The 24724-nt window shown below is 35.9% G+C and overlaps 3 protein-coding genes across 9 annotated transcripts in view; 1 reads left to right on the forward strand and 2 right to left on the reverse strand.

The window, feature by feature from the left end:
• Positions 1–15816, reverse strand: part of ncanb (neurocan b) — a 294059-nt gene extending 278243 nt beyond the window's left edge. For 2 of the 3 annotated variants that reach the window (XM_087304198.1, XM_087304197.1), the window contains exon 1: positions 15750–15816. The gene's annotated coding sequence lies outside the window, so the exon portion shown is untranslated. Of the gene's footprint in view, positions 1–14565; positions 14653–15749 lie in introns of all 3 variants that reach the window. The other variant, XM_087304199.1, reaches the window with a different exon arrangement.
• Positions 15222–19508, forward strand: nr2c2ap (nuclear receptor 2C2-associated protein). The gene is given in 5 exon segments (NM_001045327.2): positions 15222–15264; positions 15386–15476; positions 15592–15697; positions 18896–18963; positions 19156–19508. Coding segments are annotated over 5 exon segments (426 nt in total). The 5' UTR covers positions 15222–15226; the 3' UTR covers positions 19279–19508.
• rfxank (regulatory factor X-associated ankyrin-containing protein) lies at positions 19467–24240 on the reverse strand. Of its 5 annotated transcripts, none has more exons than XM_087302186.1 (8): positions 23968–24240; positions 23754–23871; positions 23568–23633; positions 22156–22256; positions 21663–21788; positions 21502–21568; positions 21347–21427; positions 19467–19653 (listed from the first exon to the last, which is right to left on the reverse strand). In XM_087302186.1, exons 2-8 carry the CDS (start codon positions 23851–23853, stop codon positions 19583–19585), a joined length of 612 nt encoding a protein of 203 aa, XP_087158312.1. In that variant the 5' UTR covers positions 23854–23871; positions 23968–24240; the 3' UTR covers positions 19467–19582. The 5 variants fall into 5 exon arrangements, with proteins under 5 accessions (XP_087158312.1, XP_087158310.1, XP_087158313.1 ...); XM_087302184.1 differs by having other exon boundaries at positions 23754–23874; XM_087302187.1 differs by having other exon boundaries at positions 23754–23892.
• Between the last annotated feature and the right edge of the window lie 484 nt (positions 24241–24724).

Below are 24724 nucleotides of genomic sequence, written 5' to 3' on the forward strand. Positions count from 1 at the left end.
CACACACAGGCAAATGTGAGATATTGCTTTTCAATGGACAGCAATATTACAGGGTTCCCACAAAGCAGTAGATCTTAATCACAGCAGCAGGAATACTAGCATTGTCTGACTTCGCATAGGCAGGCGAAATATAGTCACACACCAGGTCCAAGTGCCTGATGAGGGTTCATCATTCTTATTTGAGGAGCTGCAACGAGAGCGGAGACGCATCCATTATGTGGGGATGAGCTGGAGAAATTGGATATAAAGTGAAAGAGTTTGAAAGGAGTTGCATAGAAATTGGATCGCTTATGAGGTGGAATAGGTGGCTTTTGGAGCAAAATCAATTGGATTGTACAATATTGGAGCTTGAATTGAACTAGACATGATGAAGTTCATTTTAGAAGCTGTTGGGACTTCTCACCACCTCTCCGAAGCAAGTCTATAGCCACACAATGTCGAAGTCTTAGCTATTATCTAGTTTTCAAACATTCCTCCACTGACATTTCAGGCAGAGAGCATGTTCAGAAACCCAGGTGTTCGCTCCAGTCATGGTTTGTGTATGTCTAGGTTAATGAGTTGAAATTCTCCTAATTCGAGGTGTTATTCTGTGATAATAGCAGCAGAAGCAATTTGCAGGGTTAAGCTGAAGTGCAAGGGAAAGGCATCGAGCCAGTGAGAAACTAGCAAGGATTCGCACCTTTGTCTCTCGCAGATGTAGGCGACCGTGAGAGGCAGCTGTTTTTCATTCAAGGCTCTGAGAAAGAAAACACACTGGGGAGAAACTAGTAATCGAATACAACGCATGGCCCCGAAAAAAGCACACAAAAAGAACCTTCGAAAAGAACACGGCGGTCAATTTGTTCATATAGCAACATGACCTTATGAGAATTTAGCACGTTCAGCGAATGATTTGGCTTTCATGTCGAAAGGGCTTTTTGAGGGTAACAGCCTTGATGACGTTTTAAACAGCACTTTGAAATGGCACTCATTTTTATTTCATTTGCACTCTGGATGTTTATTCTCCATTTGATCTGCAACGCATTGCTTTCTCTCAATCGCAGCACTAGCAAGGGTTTAACAACACGCAAATTGACTCACCATGACAACAAATGACCTCCTACGTCCTTCCATTATTTATAAAAGAACTAAAGGCATGAGGGCTTGCTGAACCTGTACCAAAACTCAATTAGCTGTGTTGCTATCCACAACCTAAGTAGGCATCTGCTTTACAATGCGGCATCCAGATCAACAGGAAATGCCGTGCGCTGGGTTACAAACAATTCTATTAACTGTAAAGTACAAGTACACTTTCAGAAAAAAGGTACGCGAGCTGTCACTGGGGTGGTACGCATTTGTAGCTGAAGGGTTCATATTGGTCCCTCAAAAGTATATAATAGTACCAACAAATTTTAAGAGGAACATATTTGTACTTTTTAGTATACTAATATATACCCTTGAGGTATTAATATGGACCTTAGATACAAAATTTTACCTATAAAAAAGGTTCCACCCCAGTGACAGATCGCGTACCTTTATTTCTGAGAGTGTATAGAAGAACTGAACATATTTTCTTTGAAAAAAAAAAGGATTAGTTCACACCAAAATTAAAATTGTCAGAATTTTCTCACCCTTAAATCATTAAAAACCTATTGGAAATTATTTCATCTTCAAATGAACTAAATTTCAAATGCAAATGAAGATTAAAACAATCTAAATTTAAAAGACTGAAAGTCTCAGACAATTTAAATTGTTCATCAATCCATATGCACAGAGTAGTTTAATCTGAGACTACACTAAATGATGAATGGATTTTAGTTTCAGTTCGCTTTCAGTTTCTTTTATTTTTGTCATTCAAAACATCACAATAAATTAGAATGCAGAACAAAATTACATTGCATCAGACCCAACAAGAACATGAAAACATCAAACACTATAAAAACCTAACATAATAAATAAGCTTTTATAATTTCATAAATATATAAAAATATAGTCATATAAAATATAACCCAATTAAAAAATCACAGAAGGTAATAAATGAATACTTAACTATTGCACAATTTGTTATAATAGTCATAATATGATTAAATTGTGCTTGTTTAACTATTTAGAGATTTATTTTTACATACTAACTATCAAAAGTATTTAAAATATGTTATTATTTTAAAGTATTATAATGACAGGAAAAAACTATCATGAAACTGCACTGATTTGCACCTCAGGCTTCGGTTACACCTGCCTGATGTCATGAGCGTGAGCAGACTATGGCCAGGGTGGGTTGGAGCCCTTAAAATGCTATCTGCCCTAGACAGACAACATTGTTGATATCGTTCCTCAATACATGTAATTTTACACACACAGGTTTAAGTTTTATAGACTTCCAAAAGTTTTAACTCATAAAGGGGAGGAAGTTCAAGAAACTGGCAAAAAAAAAAAAGAAAATGCGGCATGTACTAAACATTCTTTCACATCCATTTGTACAAACGCATTTTGAACGCGATAACTCGTTTGACAGCACCAATAAAGATTCTATACAGGCCTAACTACGTGTATAAATATGTTAATGTGTTATATAAAAACAGATACACACACCACTTATACAAAATCAAGGAGAATATAAATAACATACCCTGCCACTGCACTGAAATCTCCATCTAGTTTTGTAATAATAATCTTTACTGGCGTTTCAGCGGAATAAACAACCGTAACATGAACATCAAGATACACATCATGATAAATGTTTGTTAATGGTAAGTTCTTCGACAGAACAAAAAAGAAATGCAACCCTTGCAACAAAACTAGACGGTTATTATTGTGGAGCCCTTTTTCCCCTTACAAAAATAAATAAATAATAATATAGACTCGTTCACGCTTTTGTATTCTTTCATCTGTTTTTTTGTGATCTCTGGAAGATATCCGCATGGAGGAAAATGATAGTAATTTATAATAAACATGTTTTTAAACCACATAGTAAAGTGTGTAATGTGTACAAAGCTTTGTTAATGAATGTTACAGAATACTGCAGCATAGTAAACTGATAAACTGTAATACATACTGTAACGCAACTGTAGAATATGATGCATTGTGATTTTAGCGTAGGAAGCTGAAGCCTATTGAATAATTTGTTTATTCCTACAGTTGTGTTGTACGACAGCAACAATATAATTACAGTTTAATTTGAGAAATTATCTATAGTATGCTTACAAACATGTAGTATTTTTTATGTAACGTAATTATACAGTATGTACCGCATTGATTACAGGCAAATATATTTTAGGTTAGTATAAAAACTCAGCTCTCTTCTTGGTATAAGGATCATGCCCGACATATTTGATTATTTTCTATTTATATCTCCTTTGAAATGTGGTATAAAATCGCAGTAATACAGACTTTCCTCTATGTCTCCCATTCAGTTTTTCACTACCCACCCTCCATCTGAATTTCACGCATCATTAAAATCATGTGATTGAAATATGTTTAAAGTAAATTATGATAATAATAATTTCATATTTTTTTAAACAACAACCCTTTTGTGTAGCTTAATATTGTACTAAATTTAGCATTTTCATTAGGAGGAGAATGTTTATGATGCCTTAAAATGCCGTCTAAGTAGACAACCTGTTTTAGAAAAGCTCACCTGGTACTATGGTCCCAAGCGGAGAGGTGTAAAATTTCCAATATAGAAGGTTCTTCTTCTACTACCCCTTGGGCGATTTAGGTCAAGCACCAGTGGAGTATTTAAACCAAAGCAGGCACACTTCACAAACCCTGCTGATGCAGGTCATTTTTTCAGAAGAACCAATAGCCAAGGGGATTTATCGCTCTGTTCACAAGGCACCATGACAAAGTGCAATGGCCTGACAACAGGACAGCACTGCTGAGGTCTGTCATTTGCCAATAGGTGGTCGTCAGCTCTACAGTTATGCTACAGAGATGAAGCTGACATTGCACCAGCTGAAGCTCCAACCCAGAGGGAAAATCCATTGCACCTGTCAGATTGCTTAAACCTTTTTCTCAGGATCAAAACAAGGCTTAAAGAAGTTATTTAGGTCCGTAGAAGTTGATTTCAGGATTTTAGATATAATGCTAATTTTATTTAAACTTTAAAACTAAATGGAAAAAATGTGACACACTGTCAAAAATATTTTCCAAGGTTATATACAGTGAGATCCATAAATATTTGGACATCGACACAATTTAACATTTTAAGCTCTATACATCAACACAATGGATTTGAAATTGTGCTTTAACTGCAGACTGTCTGCTTTAATTTGAGGCTATTTACATCAAAATCCGGTGAACGCTGTAGGAATTACAACAGTTTGCATATGGTCCTCCCACTTGTTAAGGGTCCAAAAGTAATTTGACAGAATTATAATCGTAAATCAAACTTTCACTTTGTAATACTTGGTTGCAAATCCTTTGCAGTCAATTACAGCCTGATGTCTGGAAGGCATAGACATCACCATACACTGGGTTTCATTCCACTTCAAATCCAATATGTTGGTGTATACAGCCAAAAATGTTAGAACTGTGTTCATGTGCAAATATTTATGGAACTGTTTATGTTGATGTTTTTCATTTATTTATGCTTTTCGCTTGCATTATGCGACCTTTTTATTCACTTCAACAACTTTTACTGTTGAAAAAGTGTCTTTTATAGATTTTTTTTATAGTTGGAAGGAATATAAGCTAAGTTACATTACGTATACTTAACGTTACGTTAAGTATATGTAAACCAATATACATAAATTGGTGTATACTAAAAAGGAAACCAGGTAATAAATGTCCAGTACTTGTTCTCTGTATTATTTCTTATACAATATATTGTTTCAAACAACAAAAATATCAATAATACTTTGGTAAACGTCACATTTGAATTTTCAACATCAAAAGTCGACACAATAGAGATTGAGATGTCATAATGCTATTTATAATCCTAAATAAATGGGGAAAGAATGTAAATCTGAAAATTAATTTATGGATTTTTATAAAAGTGTACTATGAAAATGATACTATACACTACACTATAAAAATTATATGATCAATTAGTCCTGACAGCATGTTTTTACATCATTGTAATCTTGTACTAACTTAATTTTATAAGTTACTCAAGCTGTTTTAAGTCAGTTTAACATAATAGAAGTTCAATGGACTCAAAGTTAATTTGATTCAGCTTAAAAATTTAAGGCAACCAGCATTTTTTACAGTCAAGGGCTGCAAAATATAGCGTTTTGACATCAATATCGTAATGCGATCGTTCACAATATTCACATTGCAGGATCTGCAATTTCAAGTTCAGCTTCAGTTTATTCATCCTTCAGGAAATTTAAGTGAAATTATAGCTGACCGAGAACCATATCATTGATGGTGAAGCTAAATCTTATTAGATGAGTGTTTGTTTGATTTGTTTTTAACGCCTTTAAAAAATTTCTTTACAAGTAATTATAACAATGAAAATGTATTGCATTTAACTTACATACAATGAAAACCATGCCGGTTTATTTGCTTGCATTTGATTATTTAACTTGTACTCGAATACAGTTTACCTCACCTTAAAAGGCCATGAAACCCCCTTGTTTTAGCAGGGGGTTTCAAACCTCTACTTTGGAAAAAGTCAGGAAAGTGGGCATGTCCAGCTCTGTTTAAGGGGGAGTGTTGGAGGACGGAAAAAGGGAGGGTCTGTAAAAATGTACATAAAAATGGGAGTGTCAATTTGGGCACGTGCTGATTTTTACACAGGCAAAACAAACACAGACGCGGAGGAGAAAGCCAGTGACTGTGTTTACATGGACATCAGTAATCAAATTATTTGCCAGATTATTAAATGGTGGACTTTAACTGCAGTTTGGCTCTTTCATTCAGGAATTTCATTCATGCCCCTCGTGACAAACGAGATTTTTGATTCGAGGACTTTCTTGAAGCATGCCTTTTTCATGCAATGTTTGTTACCGCACGGCGAATGAGAGAAAAAAAAATCCGCATTTTTTCGTAACTTAGATGCACTCAGTAGGTAGCGTCAGAAAGCCGCGTGTGTTATTCCCTTCACAAAATGCGGCAAAAATCCTAAACGATGGTAAATTTGATTGAGGTGCTTACATGTTTACATTCGGAGAGTAGCATTTACAGGGGATTTTTCAGTCCATAATATTGTAGTGATGTTAACGTACAGTAAACTTTATTAAATTAGAAATCATTTGACTAAGGTCCAACTTTAAACACTGAACGAGTACTGTTGACGATACAAACTAACTTTGCCTCTGAATAAACAAACAAAGACCACTGCTCGCTCACTTATCAAATCTGTAGAGATCAGAATCTCTATTAAAAGGAGACGAGATTTCCTGACTTTACCATTTGCAGATGAGAAAAGCTCTCGGGTAAACAATGTTCCTTAGACATGTATTTCTATGGTGCATTGCGTGCACTGTAATCCACACGTGAGTCCAGCTGTGCTCTCACAGAGGGAAAATGAAAACAAAACCTTCACTGCAGCAAATTATAAACGCAACACTGATGACCCGTATCTCCAAACAATTCTTGTTCTCCTGTTTTCACTTTTTATTAAAATATATGTGTCCTAATCGTGTTTTTATCAGTGTGGGACACATATACGATTGTCAACAGCTCAAAAAATGTGTTTTGGTGTTTCATGACCCTTTAAACTGCAACTAAATGTATGTTGATTATCTGGCCTATGAAATCATCTCAATTAATATAAAATAATGAGTTCTTTCCAAAATGAGCTATTCAAGTTTTCTGGGGAAGTTATTATATTCATATCCCAACAAAATATTGCAATGTCATATTTTTCCAATATCATGCAGCCCTACTATACCATTGGTATAGCCAGAAGATTAAAACAATGTATTAGCTAACATGATTTTAATTGGGATTAAAATCTTTCTGTGCAATGTTGTAGCCAATTTTGTAACCATGACACACTGAAAAGAAGTGCCATGACATCTTAAAAACTATTTTAATTGCTTTACGCCTCAACTAATACATGTCATAACAGAAGAATTAATGAAAGTATAAAAAATAGTAAGCTGATTCTACTCTTAAATCTTCCAGAAAAAAGGTCTTACTTCACTTTCATTGCAATTGCCTCATCGCCACCTTGATTTTTGCTTTTCATAAAAAATAAAAACAAGATTATTTTTTGGTGTGTGCATATAGCAATCAATATCATGCCACTCAAGCTGTGAACTAAGCCTAACTTGTATTGAATACTGAGTTTGCTTTTAAAAACTCTATTTGATCTAATTGCTGACTAGAAGAAGCAGCGGAAACGCTAACTGGACCTTGCTTTATCTCTCAAATGGAAAGAAAATGGTTTTAATTAGAGCAAATGTGCAGCTAATAGACAAACAGCTAGTTGACTACCACATCTTAAAGCTGATTCCCCTATAAGATCACCATTACAAAGCTTAAACCTATCCATTAGTAACTGAAAGCCTTCTGTTTAACAAACAATAGGCTATTAGAGCACATGGTGAATATTTCCTTGTCTTGTCAATCTTCCTTTCCCCAACCATCAATCTTTCTCTTAATTTAGTGCTGGCAGTAGCACGTATGTTCACCTTGAATAATGACTGCCAACATCTCTAAGGTGGCGAATAGAAGAGACAATAATCGAAATCTTTTGCTTGCGGTTGTAAGCGAATAAAGCGCGAGCGGCTGCACTTTTTAACGGAGGCAGCCGAGCATATTGTGCGAATGCTTTGCTTAAAGGGTTTAATTATGAGTCGTGCTAATATTGAAGCAGAAAATTCTGATGCCGGGGACAAGAACAAGGCTTGCCAAAAACCATGGAACAGCTCAGACACGTCGCTAATTGCTCTAGAGCAAGCAGATGTGTCTTCTATTTGGAGCCATTTTCAGCTTATTAAAGCACGGAGTGCCTTGTGGCACATCAAATGGTATTCAGAAGAATTGATTGGCTGTGAATATCAGATCCACCCACGGCACGCGAAAACAAATCACATCTATATATCATATTTGAAAGTAAAAAAAAAAGTGCTAGACTCAATGCGCTTATTGAATTTGATCACAAAGTGGCTGTTAATTAATGCACTATCATGGAGCTGTAGCTCTTAATTGTGTTACTTGCCAAAACTGTGTTTGAATTCACTCCTTTTTTTTCTTTTTTATCAAATTCGTTTAGATTTTTGAAAGTTCACCACCTCAAAAATTTAAATTACCAACCCAGGCTCATTCTAAAAAACATACCCCTGTGTACATTTTTGAAGAGCACCAAATACATCCCAGGAGCTATGTTTTATTGCAGTTGTTTTCACGAATCCACCAAAGGCCGTTGTGTACGCTTTTTGAGATCTCAAATTTCTCTCACGCGTGGCATTCGCACCTGCTGTTCTCAGGTCAATCCTACAGAGCCCTCTGTTAACTTATTGAATAATTAATCGACTGACCTATCCCCCTTCTTCCCAAAACCCAATCAATAGGGTTTTCAAATGCACCGATTGACCAAATTCCACCGACATACATGGCGAGCTAATTGGACAAACTGGTAATAAAATGCAGCTATACGTACTTCAGGCTACATAATTAGTGATCTTCAGAAATGTATATAGGGCTACGTTTTCAAAATAAGCCTATTTTGAAATTCACATAGCCTCAAGTGGTTTGAAGTAGTTTATGATTTTCTTTTCTCACAAAAGTAGATATTTTGAATAATTCTGGAAACTGCTAGCCTTTAGTATCCATAGTAGAAGGAAAAATACAATAAAAGTCAATGGCTATTGGTTTCCAAAATTGTTCAAAATATCTTCTTTTCTGTTGAACTGAATAAACTCTAACAGATATTAAACCAATAGAGGGATAGTAAATAGTAAACAAATGTTCATTTTTGGGTGAACAATCCCTTTAAATTCTGACCTAAGCTAGGCTACTTGTACATAAGAATAAACATATCCCAGCAGGCACTGGATGTCAAAAACACGTCAGTTTGACGTTGTAACCCAGCATCATGGGACGTTGCGTTTTGTTTGGAAATGAAAATCAGGTTGACATCAGAACCCAACGGCAAGCTGACGTCAATGTCCAACGGCAAACAGATGTTGCATTTAGTTACTTTTCTAACAAAACCTAAAAACAACAAAATGTCAACGTCTAATGGTGTTACAGCGTGACGTTGTGTGGACTTTACCACTATGACGCCTATTAGACGTTGGATTTTGGTTACCGTACTTGACGAATAAATGTCAGTATTTGACATCAATATGATGTTGGATTTTGGTTACTTTCCAATTCGACCTAAAATCAACCAAATATCAACGTAATTTCATGTCGTTGTTGTATGTCAAAATTATCTTTTGCTTAGATGCTTGCAATTTAAATCTAACCTAATATTAATGTCGTATGAAAATGTAAGACTTTAAAAAGGAGGTGTGACACCCAACCAGACACATTACCCCCTGTCATTATGGGAAAAGCAAATCGTAGTAAATTGTACGAATGAGATCTTATACGAATTCACACAAATTAAATTGCGAGAGATTGTGTTGTCCCTTTTTAGATCTCAAAGTATTCCAGTCAACGTGTGAGATTAATTTCATGTTATTGTGCCAATTATGACTGAAACTAAAAAAGTAGATAAAATGCTTGCTGTACTTTTAATACACCTGACAAAAATAAAACATCAAGCTATAATCTCAGAAAACATTATTTTTAAAGCTTCCACTCATTTACTGTGACCGTATTTGAAAGTTTATTTATATGTTTCACATAAGTTTGCTCTGCACTAATCTTGCTGATTCCCAGTACTAGGTTGCGGCTGGAAGGGCATCTGGTGCATAAAACATATGCTGGAATAGTTGGTGGTTCATTCTGCAGTGGCGACTCCTGATAAATAAGGAACTAAGCGAGAGGAAAATAAATGAATGAATTTTCTTGCTGAAGTACATCATCATCTGTGAAGTAATGTCAAATGAGGCATCTCGATGAAGACTGGGTTTTTCGATCTGCCCTATATAGTTCACTGGGTAGAGGTCTGACACTAGTGTAGATATTATTTTCAAGTACGAAAACTCCCAATTGCGAGTTCCCTGGAACGCAGCATTAGCTAAGCACACCCCCCACAGGGAACTATTGTTCACTCAGACAAGCTTTAAAAACATCCCATCTGAAAGAATTAGAGTTGCTTGCGTGCTCATAAAGTGGTAGAAATTGAATGGGTATTAGTATGGGATGAAGTGCGACATTGCAGGCATGTTATTTGCCATTTTTCTAGAAAGAAATTGTTAAATTAAGCAGTAATGTGATTTAAAACTGCAGAGATTGCAAATCAGAATCATTTGACTGAAAAGAGAGAAGCGTAATGTAAAAGCAATTACAAGTGACAACCCTAATGTAAGTGAAAAGAACTGTTCCCAACATTTCTACAAAACACATACTTTAGTGTGCACCCTAATGACTGAAATATTTTCTATATTGATTTAAACAGATTTTCTTCTTTACATAAATGTTTATTGCAAATTAACTTATAAATGGCATTTTTGTTGACCTGAATCAGTATCTAAATTCTACTTTAGTCTTAATTAATATATTTAATAACATATTAGGCCATATAATAAATTATTAACATACATTTTGGATCATTTCATTAAAAAAACACAGCTTTAAGTTATCTAAACACACAGATTATATGTTATATTACAATAGAAAGGTTGATGCTTGTATAATGGGAAGGGTAATTGGTCACTTTATTTTGACGATCCGTTTGTTGAACTTAAGTTACATTGCATCTACATGCCAACTAATTCTCATTAGATTACAAGTAGAATGTTAGGTTGGGTTTAGTGTAAGTTCACATGTACTTGCAAACTTTCTTATAGTCAGATAAATATCTGTCGAAGGAGTAGTATCAACAGATATTAACCAGACAGTCTACTAATACTCAAATGGACCATAAAAATAAACTGTTACAGGGTTATTTTATTTATTTGATTATTTATTAATATTTCAGTAATTTACCAAACTGTGAAGATGAGTTAAACAGCAATTATTTGACTGTTTGTTTTAACAGAAAATGTTTGCGATTTAATTGTTTTTTCCCCATTTTGTGCTTTTTAATTATGTGATGTTTTTTCTGCTTCAACAACTTTTGATGCTGAAAATTTAACTGTGGTTTAAAAAGTCACTTTTAATTAGGAATTTAGAACAAAACTGTGAATTGTAGTTCAAAAACAAATTAATGAACTGAATGCCTACTACTTTTTGATATAACAGTTTCTATTATTCATTCAGCAGATGCTTTTTTTTTTAGCTGATATAGACTTCTTAAAATGCAGCCATTCAACTCAGTGTACAAATTATACATTGATGATCAGGGGGGTCAACGTTTTCGTTTAGTTTGTGTAATACATGGTTCAGTCATTCGTTCATTCATTTATTTTCTTGTCGGCTTAGTCCCTTTATTAATCCGGGGTCACCACAGCGGAATAAACCGACAACTTATCCAGCAAGTTTTTACGCAGCGAATGCTCTTCCAGCCGCAACCCATCTCATTCACTCATACACTACGGACAATTTAACCTACCCACAGTCTTTAGGCTGGGAAACCGGAGCACCCTGTAGAACATGCAAGAACATGCAAACTCCACACAGAAACACCAACTGAGCCGAACCGAACCGGCGACCCAGCGACCTTCTTGCTGTGAGGCGACAGCACTACCTACTGCGCCACTGCCTCGCCCTGGTTCAGTCATTAAAGTATTTATTTTTATTAGATCTCGTTTATTAATACAACAAATTTATGTTTTAAGTGTTTTGAAGGATATTTAGGCCCAATGCCAATTCTATTTTTGTACCCCTACCCTTTCCCCTTTCCCCTTTCCCTTGGCCCCTTAAAACCAAGTTTAAAGGGAAAGGGCTTTAAAATTTACCACAAAGAATTGGAACAACACCTGCACACGTCATTATATTATACGTCATCGTGAGCTCTTGCTTCATATGAGATCAGACAATCGCGTAGTTATCTGCTTTAGTTATTCCAGTTGATTTATTTATTGTTACTTATATTCAGGAAATCACTGACGGCATATATTATGTTATCATAACGATCTAATGTGACAATAAAATCCCAATACTGTGCATAGTTGCCATATATGTAAAAAAACAACATTAACATTATAGCAGACACCGTAAAAAGCCCATTCCCAGCCACAAGACTTTTCTGACAGGGTATTCAAGTGTCATCACGTAACAGAATTTTGTGGCACTACTGTAGAGGAGTAATTATTTTGGATTATAGATCACGAAATTTAGAAGTTTTTATTTTATTTTATCGGTTATGAATATATTAAAACGTGTTTGTTTGTTGTAAAAATTCATAATAATGACAAAAATTACTAATTTGTGGATCTCCTTACTTCCGGGTGTAACTATTTGCCTTTGTGGTTTGTGTATTCTGGGAAATTTTCTTACCCCTTGGATTGAAGTGTGATCCTGAAAAATCTTCGATCGAAGGGCTATTCATCCTTTCCCCTTAGCCCTACGCCTTCGGGACACCCCTACCCCTTGACGTGAACGCGCAAAACGAGAAGTAGGAGTAAGGGGAAGAGCTAAGGGGTAGAATTGGGATTGGGCTTTAGTGACCTACAGTATCCTCTGATTAGCTCTTTTAGTATGTCAAACTATACAAGCTGTCTAATTTGACTCTTTTCCAAGCTACATGTAAATACAAACAACTATTCTATGAGGAAAAAAAGTCTTGTGAACATTTCTGATGTCTGTCTGTGCTCTAGATTTGCATTTCGTACTGTTGAATGATTTTTTTTCTTGCAAAGCGCGATTATGCATTCACAATAATATGAACCGTTACAGGGGTAATTAAATGTATATTTATAGATACTACAAAAGCCAATGGTTACTTTTTTCCAACATTCTTTAGAATATCTTCCTTTGTCTTTGACAGAAAAAAGAAATTTAAAAAAAATTTGAATCCCTTAAGTGTGAGTAAATATAGTGAGGCAGTTGCCATTTTAAGGTGAGCAATACACTTAATTGCAATCTTGAGGTTTAAATGTATTTCGTCCTCTTATCGGCCAGTCTGTTTAAATGTCCATCAATTATAATTCTTCGAAGTTGGAAGTATACAATCTTGTCAATACTTTTTTCTTTCTGCAATCTTGCTTTTCTGCACACATATTGCAAAAATAGCCAAACCCACAGTTTCTAGATTATAGCTGTAATTGATTCAAGAAAGATAAGAAAGAAATCCGAGACATTAAAAGTAACATTTCGTCAAACTGCACAATATGTGTAGTGAATACCTTAGTAATCCCAACAGGCACACAATATTAGGTTAGGTTTAGATCGTGACATCAGGTGACCAAAATTCAATGTCTAGCCAGCATCTAAGAACAACGTTATTTTGACATCCAATAATGACATAAAATTGCATTAATATTTGGTTGATTTTAGGTTGTGTTGGAAAGTGACCAAAGTGACCAAAATCCAACGTCAAGCCAACATCTTAAATCAACATCATATTGATATCAATCACTGACGCTTATTTTCCAGGTATGGTAACCAAAATCCAACGTCTAATAGAAGTCATAGTGGTATTGTTCAACAACATCAAGCTGCAACATCATTAGACATTGATATTTAGTTGATTCTAGGTTGTGTTGGAAAGTAACCAAAATTCACCTCAAGCCAACATCTTAAACAATTGTTATACTGATGTCAAATACTGACATTTATTCGCCAGGCAACTAAAATCCAAAGTCTGATAGATGTCATATTGGTAACGTCCACACAATGTCAAGCTGTAACATTATTAGATGTTGATATTTGGTTGATGTTACGTTGGACTTCAACATGACTTTCATATTCAAACAAAATGCAATGTTGGGGTACGTCAATCTGATATCATGTTAACGTCCTGTGCCTGCTGGGATAATATTAAAAATAAGTGGTTTTCATTTCTTTTTTAGTCTGTGATGTAAAAGATACACTTGTAAAGAAATGAAGAAGTAAACTAATATTAAATGACAATAAAAGCTAATAAAACCATCCATGAAAAAAAATTTCTTTGTATTTCGGCATTAGCAGGCTTAACCTAAGCCAAATAATCAACAAGGGAAAGGCCAAATAGGAAAGCAGAAGTGTTTATTTACTCTGAAATCTGAATTTAATGTGACCTGTCATGTCTTCTATTACTTTGGTTATGATCAAAATATTCAAGGATCAAAACAACCCTCCTATGATGTTGGCAGCCTAATTTGGGTTCTTCTACCGTAACAAATGATTCAGCACAAAATACGATCGAGTCTGATTGGATGCACAGCCTCTGACATACACAACAACATAGCTTTTACATTTTAATAGTACTTTTTTTCCATGTATATATGAAAACAGCGTCTCAATTTCGCTGTCAGAACAGAGCCCAGAACCATTTTGGTTGGAAATCTCACATTCGGACCCACTAAACAGACTACTTTCAGGCTCGTAGCCAGCCTGATGAAAGGGGTGGTTCTTTTTTCTTTCTTCTTTTTTTAAAGTATGGATCTTTTTGCAGTTATTAGCCTCATTTTCTATTTAATTATGAGGTTTAAATACCTTTTAAGCAGCAATTTTTTTTGTTGTTGCTGGATTAGCTTGTCAGATGGTCATCAACCACACTTTTTGATGTACCGAATGCATTTCCTAAAGATTTAGAAAAGAAAAAAAAAACAGAATAATACATATTTTTGCAAATACAAATTTATTACATCATATAAAATTAGAAAAAAAGGATGCTGCTCAAGTTTTAAATTAAAAAGTAGCCTATTGTCATTGGACATACAAACTGGCCAGGCCAGCACATTCAACTTTCCTCAGTCACACTGAAGCAACAGCCAAATAATGTGGTTATTTTTACAATTTATTATGAAACAGCAGTCAAAATAGGACAAATTGTGTATGGGACAAATTCTGAAACTGAGAGGTTGGTATTTTGAACCACCCGTACCCTCCAGGCTGAGGGCCTGATTTTGAATTCCCAATTTATGTAATTAACACCAAAAAACACTGTGGTTATCTACTGTATATCATTTTAAAGATTTTAGTGGTGTTGTAGGTTTCCTACATCTTTAACAGCAGACTCTGCACACATCCTTTCATGACTATCAACTAAAGAGTGACACTGCCATCTAGTGGCAGATGTGTGAACACACTGCCCTTACTGTCGTGAAATCGCGCATGCCTTCATTTTGCCCACAGTTGAAAGGTCGATTTGAAGATGGCAGAGTCATTGATTTGTAACAGCACGCAAAGCAGGTAGAAAACGTGTGTTTTGGTCCCTCTGCTATCGTATTAATGATAATCATATTAATATTTTATGTATAACACAACGTATACTATAGCAATGCGTCATTTAAATGATGTCTCTGTCATACAGGGTGAGTTCTGTGCTGAATAGAGATGTCAAGCAGTTCGGAAAGAAGTTCATGTTTGATTCCAATGAGGAGACGTGCTGGAATTCAGACCAGGTATTGCTGACGAGAGATTGTGTTACGATTAGTGTTGCCTGGTTGTAGACGCTTTTACTGCCGTGTTTGTTTGTTTGTTTGTTTGTTTGTTTAATTGTCATTATCTGTTTAATAGGGTGAGTCGCAGTGGGTTTTGTTGGAGTTTCCGCAGCATGTGAAAGTGTCTGAGGTCAGACTACAGTTCCAAGGAGGGTTTTCGGGAAAGTCTTGCAAATTAGAAGGTCAGTCAGCACGAACAACAGATTTTAGCGATACCTTTAAAGACAGACCTACCATGAGTTTCGTGGTTGTTGAGCGATGCCATGCTTTTGTAGAAGCACTTATGCTTTAGTTTGACTTCGGAATTGTCTAGCAAAGTTCCCTCCTATAATGCCAACCAATTAGCGAAATTACTTTTGCCATGGAGACGGGAAATCACTTCAACATGAACACCTCAATGGTTACTGCCCACTTGTAGTTGGGTAATTTTATATTGGAACATTTTTATATACTTTGTTTTTATATACTTTTTAGTTTCTTTTACTAAAAGTTTACATTTGTTGTTATTATTATTATTAATATTATTATTGTCAGGGCTGGCCCTGTACTTTTCGTGGCCCAGAGCAGAATAAATTTAGGGCCCTACCTTGTTCTAAATAGTGGAGTATTGCCATTGCTAACCAGCACACATTTATTTTATTGCTTATTAAATGCAATCAATGAAACAAAAAAGTAAAGCCTGATTTTAGCCACACTTTATTTTGTAGGTCCATTTGTTGAATTTAGGTTACATTGCATCTACATGGCAAGTAATCTCATTAGATTAAAAGTAGACTGTTAAGAGCATCACACACCAGAAGCGCCATGCATTTTAGAATTCTAAACATAGATTTCTATCAGGGTACACGCACACGGGCCACAAGTCGGCGGGTGTCCACAGCACCCAGCCACGACTCAGGACACTGTTCATATTTCTGCCGCACCACAGAGCGCTATCTGATTAATTTCATTTTAAATAGCATGTGAATATGCGTGTCTGGTGTGCGATACTTTCGACTGTCATGTGCGCGGCGCATCTGGTGTGTGACGCCGTTTAGGTTGGGGTTAAGCCGCCTTTCCACTGCACGCGACATTGGGACATGACTGTCGGAATACGCCCCCTTGTGGCAGCCGCACAGTATATTCAGTGTTGTCGTGCACCACGGGGGAGAAGCTGATTCTCAAGGTGTCCGAAATAAAGGAGGGCAAAAGCAAGAGCATTTATTCTCTGTGCGTTTACATAGTTTAATGGATGAATGAATAGTAGAAACTCATAAACCGTTAAACATTGGAGGAAATGTGGAGACAAGATTAAAAATATATATTTTTATTACTTTCTTACTTACAATAATGAACAGAAAAGTTTTTTTTTATAATATAGACTTTTTATCATTCAAAAAAAAAAGACTAAATAAACTCTTATTTCTCATCTCGCGCGCATGGATCTGCTTGGACAACACTGGAATGCATCATATCCGGTCGGCAGGTTGCATACGGTCTAGTCGCAGGAGTTCAAATATTTCAACGGATCCACAGCTCAGTTCAGATTCAAATTTTCCGCATACGGAGATGATCAGAACTCAACGCAGCTCCCGGACTGCCCTCCATTGGAAATGAATGACTTCCGGTCTGTCGCTTGTCATTTGTCGTGTGCAGTGGAAAGGAGGCTTTAAAGTTAGTGTATTGGCCCATTTCCACTGAGAGGTATGGTACGGGTCACCTTTATCAAGCTTGCGTTTCTACTGCCAAAAGGTACCCTTCTGATAGGTGTGGTGTACGACAGAAAGTTCCAGACGTCATTTATACTCGAGGAAATGTCATAGTAACACTGTACTGTCGTTCACATATCATATGAAAAGCACTGCTCACAAAACAGATGCTTTATACACATAAATACTTAACATTTTAAAACGGCTCTGGTTTTATTAACTAGCAGCTTTATAAATAAAGGATTAAACAATCTTTAATAAAGGGACCAGTGATTCCTACTTTGCGTCCTTCTAGAGTGTTTAAAATATATTCTGTTAATTTAGTAAACAGATTAGGATCTATAAAAGATTCAATTCAATTAGGAAATAACTATTATAAACCTGTCTCGGGAAAAATATTACCAGTCAGTGAAAGATACTTATATTTCATATAGGTAGAGGTTTATTCATCTGTAATTGACTATTTTCAATAAATGTGCTACTAGATTGTTTTTAACATCCTCATTAGCACTTAAAACTGAGGCTAAAAATGATTTTGTGCTTGTCTCTACTTGTCGTCATTTTTGCCTTAAGTTTTACTACACCTGAAAAATAATGTTAGATTCATTTCATTTTCGCAGGCCAATTCCCAAAATAAATCCGGTATATGCCTTCACAGATTCGCGTTCTTGTGGTGACCGGTTGGTCTCACAGATTACCTTGTAGGAAAAAACTCGAGCCACAAGAATGCATATGAGAAATGAAACTTTGATTTAAAAAAATGTTTTATTATTTTCAGTGAAAATGTAAAAATATTTAAGTACTAAAGCACTGTTAATGAAGATAATCTGTAAAATGTTACTAAAAAGGATTTCAGCAAGCAAACTGCTCGGACCACTAGCAGCCGCTTAGTTTGCTTATGGGTAGGGCCGGCTCTGATTATTGTAAATGTTTAGTATTATTATTTATATAACTAGGCTATAGTTTTACAACAAATATGGTGGGTGTAGCAATTGTTTACTGTGATTTTAGTGTTTGTTTGCGTTTAGTATATAGAAAGCCGTAGTTAATTTTATAAGGGTTCACTGTTTTTAAATGTCAATTGCTGTCCAAAATTACACACTTATCTACTATATAGGGAACGCGAGTACATGTCCAAATTCATAGCAATCCAAAAAAGTATGTGAGAAGTACTTAAATGACTGAATTATGTGGATTTGATGGAATCCATACTGATCAATCTTTCAGTTCAAGAAGATGTATGAATTGGAGAAAAATTACGTAATTGACTCAGGTATTTCAGTACTAATTAATGGTCCTAAAGTAAGTTCAAAAATTTAATGACAGTTAAAATAATGAAGTACCTACTCAGATAGTATGTGATTTTAGATGTACTGATTGTCTTTATGAGTTTGAGCCAATTAAATAGTTCCATTCAAAAGGCTAATTCATTGGTATGCAAAACGAATGTTCACGTTAAAAGATTCAACTCCAAATCCGTAAGTCTTTTGTTCAAAATATTTCTATACCCAAGACCATTCAAAACCTTCATAAAATGATAAATCCACATAAATCAAAGCTGTCTAATCTTTAACCTACCAGTCATTCAATCAATCATTCATCTGACTTGTTGATCACTGTAATAGACTAAACATATCAATTGCAGTTCTGATCACAGGGATAAAAGCAATTTAAATAGTTTGTCTTCTACAGGTTCTTCCAAAGACGAGAATCTCAGACATATTTTAAACTTCTATCCAGAGGACAACAACTCTCTACAAATATCCTTCCACATGGTGTGACATTATTTCGTGTTTTACATACAGTAAATGCATAAAATCACCATATTCTCTCAGACTGATGGTCATTTGAACTTCAGCATAGTGTGTGGAAAAAAAACTTACTACTAGGTCAACGGCCAAACTGCCCATGTCTTCCATTTATCCCAAGTTTATCCTTGATTCTTCACCCACAGTTTTCCCATTCCGGATGCCCCTTTGGTGCAGAAGCTGAAAATAGTGTTTGAAAACAGTACTGACTTTTTTGGGAGAATAATTGTTTACACATTGGATATCCTGGGGGAAAAGGATTTGTAATGTTTTGAGAAAAGGACAGAGAGGAAGTATGAATAGGCGGGAATGCCAACCTGCTTTTTCCCCCCTTCAAGTTTGCACCTCTGGGCTTTGAAATTTTTCAAACCTTCTCAGAGGACAACCATCGCATCTTATTTCCTTTGTTTCTACAGATTATGTGCCTTTTTAGGTCAACACATGATAACTGCACATTTGTAAAAGTGTTTTTTAATAAAAACAAAAAAGTAGAAAAACAATGTTCTTTACATCTTTCATGCAAAATAAAGCTACATAGTTCGCAGGGTTATTAAAAGGTCTCATAAGTGCTTCATGTGTTTTCAGACACTGAAACTGGTCCCCGAAACAGCTTCAGAATGTGATCTTCAAGAAGTTTTTGAACTGCAAGTAAATTAAAGAGACTATTAATAAAATTCAATGGATTGTATATTATTATTTGTATATTAATGTACAGTGAATCCGGAAAGTATTCATAACGCTTCACTTTTTCTACATTTTTTTATGTTACAGCCTTATTCCAAAATGGATTAAATTCATTTATTTCCTCAACATTCTACACACAATACCCCATAATGACAATGTGAAAAGATTTTTTGAAACTGTTGCAAATTTATTAAAAATAAAAAACCTGAAAAATCACATGTACATAAGTATCATTGCTCAATACTTTGTTGATGCACCTTTGGCAGCAATTACAGCCTCAAGCCTTTTTGAATATGATGCCACAAGCTTGGCACACCAGTCTTTGGGAATTTTTGCCCATTCCCCTTTGCAGTACCTCTCAAGCTCTATCCGGTTGGATGGCAAGTGACGGTGTACAGCCATTTTCAGATCTCTCCAGAGATGTTCAATAGGATTTAGGTCTGGGCTCTGGCTGGGCCACTCAAGAACATTCACAGAGTTGTTGTGAAGCCACTCTATTTATATTTTGGCGGTGTGCTTTGGGTCCTTGTCCTGCTGGAAGATGAACTGTCACCCCAGTCTAGGGTCAAGAGCACTCTGAAGCAGGGTTTCATTCAGGATGTCTCTGTAGATTGCTGCATTCATCTTTCCCTCTATCCTGACTAGTCTTGCAGTTCCTGCTGCTGAAAAACATCCTCACAGCATGATGCTGCCACCACCATGCTTCACTGTAGGGGATGGTATTAGCCTAGTGATGAGCGGTGATTGTTTTTTTCCAAGCGCGACGTCTGGCATTCACTCCAAAGAGTTCATTTTTAGTCTCATCAGACCAGAGAATTTAGTTTCTTATGGTCTGAGAGTCCTTCAGATGCCTTTTTGGCAAATTCCAGGTGGGGAGTGGCTTACGTCTGGCCACTCTACCATACAGGCATGATTGGTGAATTGCTGCACAGATGATTGTCCTTGTGTAAGGTTCTCCTCTCTCCATAGAAGAACGCTGGTGCTCAGACAGAGTGACCATCCGGTTACTGATCACGTCCCTGACTAAGTCAGCTTTGATGACCAGCCAACTCTAGGAATAGTCCTGGTGGTTCCAAACATCTTCCACTTACGGATGATGGAGGCCACTGTGCTTATTGGAACTTTCAGAGCAACAAAAATTTTTCTGTAACTTTCGCCAGCCTTTTGCTTGAGACAATCCTGTTTCGGAGATCTACAGACAATTATTTTGCTTCATGCTTGGTTTGTGCTTTGACATGCACTATCAACCCTGGAACCTTATATAGACAGGTGCTTTTTCAAATCATGTCCAATCAACTGAATTTACCACAGGTGAACTCTAATTAAGGTGCTGAAACATCTCGAGAATGATGAGTGGAAACAGAATGTACCTGAGCTCAATTCAGAGCTTCACTGCAAAGGCTGTGAAAACTTAAGTACAGGTGATTTTTCAGTTTTTTTTTTTGTTTTGTTTTTAATAAATTAGCAACAATAATAAAAAAAAGATTTTCACATTGTCATTATGGGGTACTGTGTGTAGAATTTTGAGGAAATGTATGAATTTAATCCATTTTGGAATAAGGCTGTAACAAAAAAATAAATAAATGTGGAAAAAGTCAAAGGCTATGAATACTTTGCGGATGCACTGTACTTTAAAAACAATGATTCTTGCCTTTTTTGTGGCCCAAAGCAACAGCGAGAGCAACAGGACTGTATCCAGAGTCTGCTTCAAATGTAATATCTGCTCCACATCCTAAACACACAGCTTACTTGAGTTTGTCATCACAAAGAGTCCAAAATAATAATAATAATAATAATAATACTTACGTAACAGGGCTTCGACACATTTCATATGATTGCCACGAACTGCGTACAGAAGTGGGGTCCCACCATTCTGTTTTTTAAATTAATGGCATGATTAGGACTTTTTTAACATGTCAACGTTTTCTGTTGCATCTTAAAGTTAGAATTAATTAAATCACCCTTACCCAGTCATAGGAATCAATATCAACACCATGCTGTAAAAGAATATTAACGATATCTGCAAATCCTCCTGCGCTGGCCAGAGACAGGGCACTTTCCCTTTCTCTAGCAAGTGTTTTTGGATCTGCTCCCTATAATAATATAACAATGTAGAGATGTGGTGAAAAATTACAAATCTTTCTGTGTCAATTCTTTATTGAATCGATTGGAAGCTTAGATTTAACAGCAGATGGCGCTCTAAGCTAGGCTTTTATGTTATAAAATTTATGTAAACACAGCTCACTATGAATACTCTTGTAATTCGCTTAAAACTTAAATTTAATCATGATTATTTCAGGTTCACGTGGTATTTGTAAGGAATTTGATGCAAGCGGAGTACACACAGCGCCATCTGCTGGTAAAAACTAAGCTCTGAGTCGATTCAAGAGGGAATGTCGATGCATTCTGAAAATCAAATATATTGTCTTGTCACAGTGTGTAAAAATGTGTCATTCTCACCTTCTGAAGGAGAAACTCCACCATCGTTATCTCTCCAAATGCAGCAGCCCACATCAGTGGTGTAAAACCTCTTTCATCTTGATTGTTAAGTAGAGAATTGTCTGCAAGATAATCATATTTTAAGTATTTTTATATATTCACTGATTCATTTTAGAAAGTGTTGTTGGATATCCGCACTTTATTTCTTTATGCACTTGATATTACATATACATTCACTGGCCACTTTATTAGGTACACCTGTCCAACTGCTCGTAACACAAATTTCTAATCAGCCAATCACAAGGCAGCAATTCAATGCATTAGGCATTTAGACATGGTCAAGACGATCTGCTGCAGTTCAAACTGAGCATCAGAATAAGGGGAGGAAAGGTGATTTGAGTGACTTTGATTTTGTGACATGAACATTGGCATGAACGTTTGAGTATTTCAGAAACTGCTAATCTGGGATTTTCACACACAACCATCTCTAAGTATGGATCCATCTTGCCTTGTATCAACGGTTCTGGCTGATGGTGGTGGTGTAATGGTGTGGGGGACATTGGCACACTTTTGGCCCATCAGTACCACTTGAGCATCGTGTCAGCGCCACAGCCTACCTGAGTAATGTTGCCGACCATGTCCATCCCTTTATGACCAGTGTACCCTTCTTCTGATGGCTACTTTCAGCAGGATTAGGCGCCATGTCATAAAGCGCAACTCATCAGACTGATGACAATGAGTTCACTGTACTCAAATGGCCTCCACAATTACCATATGTCAATCCAATAGAGCACCCTTGGAATGTGGTTAAACGGGAAATTTGCATCATGGATGTGCAGCCGACAGATCTGCAGCAACTGCATGAGGCTATTATGTCAATATGGACTAAAATCTCCCTTGTTGAATCTATGCTACGAAGGATTAAGGCAGTTCTGAAGGCAAAACGGGGTCCTACTCGGTAATAGTAAGGTGTACCTAATAAAGTGGCCGGTGAGTGTAGTTATAGAACTATTTTAATCAAAAAAGGGTTTTTGCTCTTGAAGGGTTATATATAGAAGCATTATTGTTGTTGCACCAGGGTTCTACCAGGGTTGCACCTCAAGAATGTAATTTTTGAGCGTTTAAAGTTAGCTTCTTTAACTAATTTTGTTCAGCAGGTGTTGGGTATATATTTAGTTATTCCTCATCTTAACTGTTGAGCAGAGAACTTTGTGCGATTAATTTCTATGCATATCCTTATATTTGGGTTATTTCAACAGTATTTATTTCAGCAAATGTTGAATAAACATTTGGATGTTCATTTATTACTGTTTCAGAAATTGTTCTATACTGATTTATTTATCTGTTCAAGTATGAGATCACCAAACACACACTATATTGCAAGTGTTGGATAATACCATTTATTTACTGATATTGGTATTAGTATTGGATACCTTTGGATAAATGTATCTCCAGTTGTGGAATCTCTCCATGGGCTGCGAGTTGATGAATTGAGAGGTCTAAACACAAGACAAAATGAAAACTCATTATTACCTTCAATTACATCACATATTTACTTTTAAAGGACGATTTATTTCAAATCTGCCTTCCATATGCACGGTAGAAAGTGACAGACTCACTGTCTAAAGTGGCCGGTCGAACTGTGACCTCATTCCCGCGCTGTTTATTCGTCAGAGTGGTCGAGTGGTTCGCAGCATTTTCGTCATGACGGTTTTCCATAATCACTGATCATTACACCTGCTTTAAATGTACGCAATGCTGAAAAATATCTTTAACAAACAAGTTTAGTAACAATTTTATATGCAGTTCTAATGTAAAATTATAGTGTCTTACCTTGGATTTCTAACACTTTATGTGGAAATAATATCTTAAACTTCACAGGCTTGTAGGATCATACATGCTGCTTTTATTTCCTGATTCGTTTGCAAAAGTGAAACTGAAATAGGAGACTTAATGGCAGTTCAACACACACGCAACCTCGATGTCTAAAGAATGATATCGAATGCTCACAATACTTTTTGATGATAGATATAGCACTTTTGATTGTGAATGATTCGCATCCGTCTTAAAAATTAGAGTTGGAACAGAATCTGGAAGAGGTTTTCTGAAGCGAGTCGGGGGGGTTTGAACGAATCTTTGAACTAAAGAATCGTTCTTGTTCACTTCCATGACTCTTTCAAGCGCGTGACTGTTTTCTTATCTTTACTGAATAGAGCTGGAACCTATAGCATTTGAGAGCAAGTTGGGATGAAAATTATTATTGGTTGGATGAACCGAGTCAGTGCGCCCCTTTATTTATAATTTGGCAGTTTTTCTTGTTGTTAGAATAGACTTTTGTATTGTCTGGTCACCTTAAAAACTATCCATTTAATAATTTGTTTTTGTTTTGTTGTTAAAGTTGTTGAACACAAACTAAAATATTGAAAAAAAAAACAGCTGAAAAGCTGTAACTGTTAACCTGTATAATAGCCTATTTGTTTTTTACCTCAGTGGTTACAGGTTTTCAGCCTTCTTCAAAAATTGTCCTTTGTGATCAGCAGAATAAAGAATGTAACCTATAAAGATTTATAGCATTCACTTTTATTAATTA

This window comes from Danio rerio, chromosome 22 (genome assembly GCF_052040795.2).
Source record: "Danio rerio strain M-AB ecotype USA chromosome 22, GRCz13ab, whole genome shotgun sequence".
NCBI classification, from domain to species: Eukaryota; Metazoa; Chordata; class Actinopteri; order Cypriniformes; family Danionidae; genus Danio; species Danio rerio.

Coding starts and splice junctions, on each gene's coding strand:
- rfxank (XM_087302186.1), bottom strand. CDS start 23,853: ATGGAAAACCGTCATGACGAAAATGCTGCGAACCACTCGACCACTCTG. Junction 23,634..23,753: donor TCGACCGGCCACTTTAGACA/GTGAGTCTGTCA, acceptor TCTTGTGTTTAG/ACCTCTCAATTCATCAACTC. Junction 21,789..22,155: donor TGGAGTTTCTCCTTCAGAAG/GTGAGAATGACA, acceptor ATATTATTATAG/GGAGCAGATCCAAAAACACT.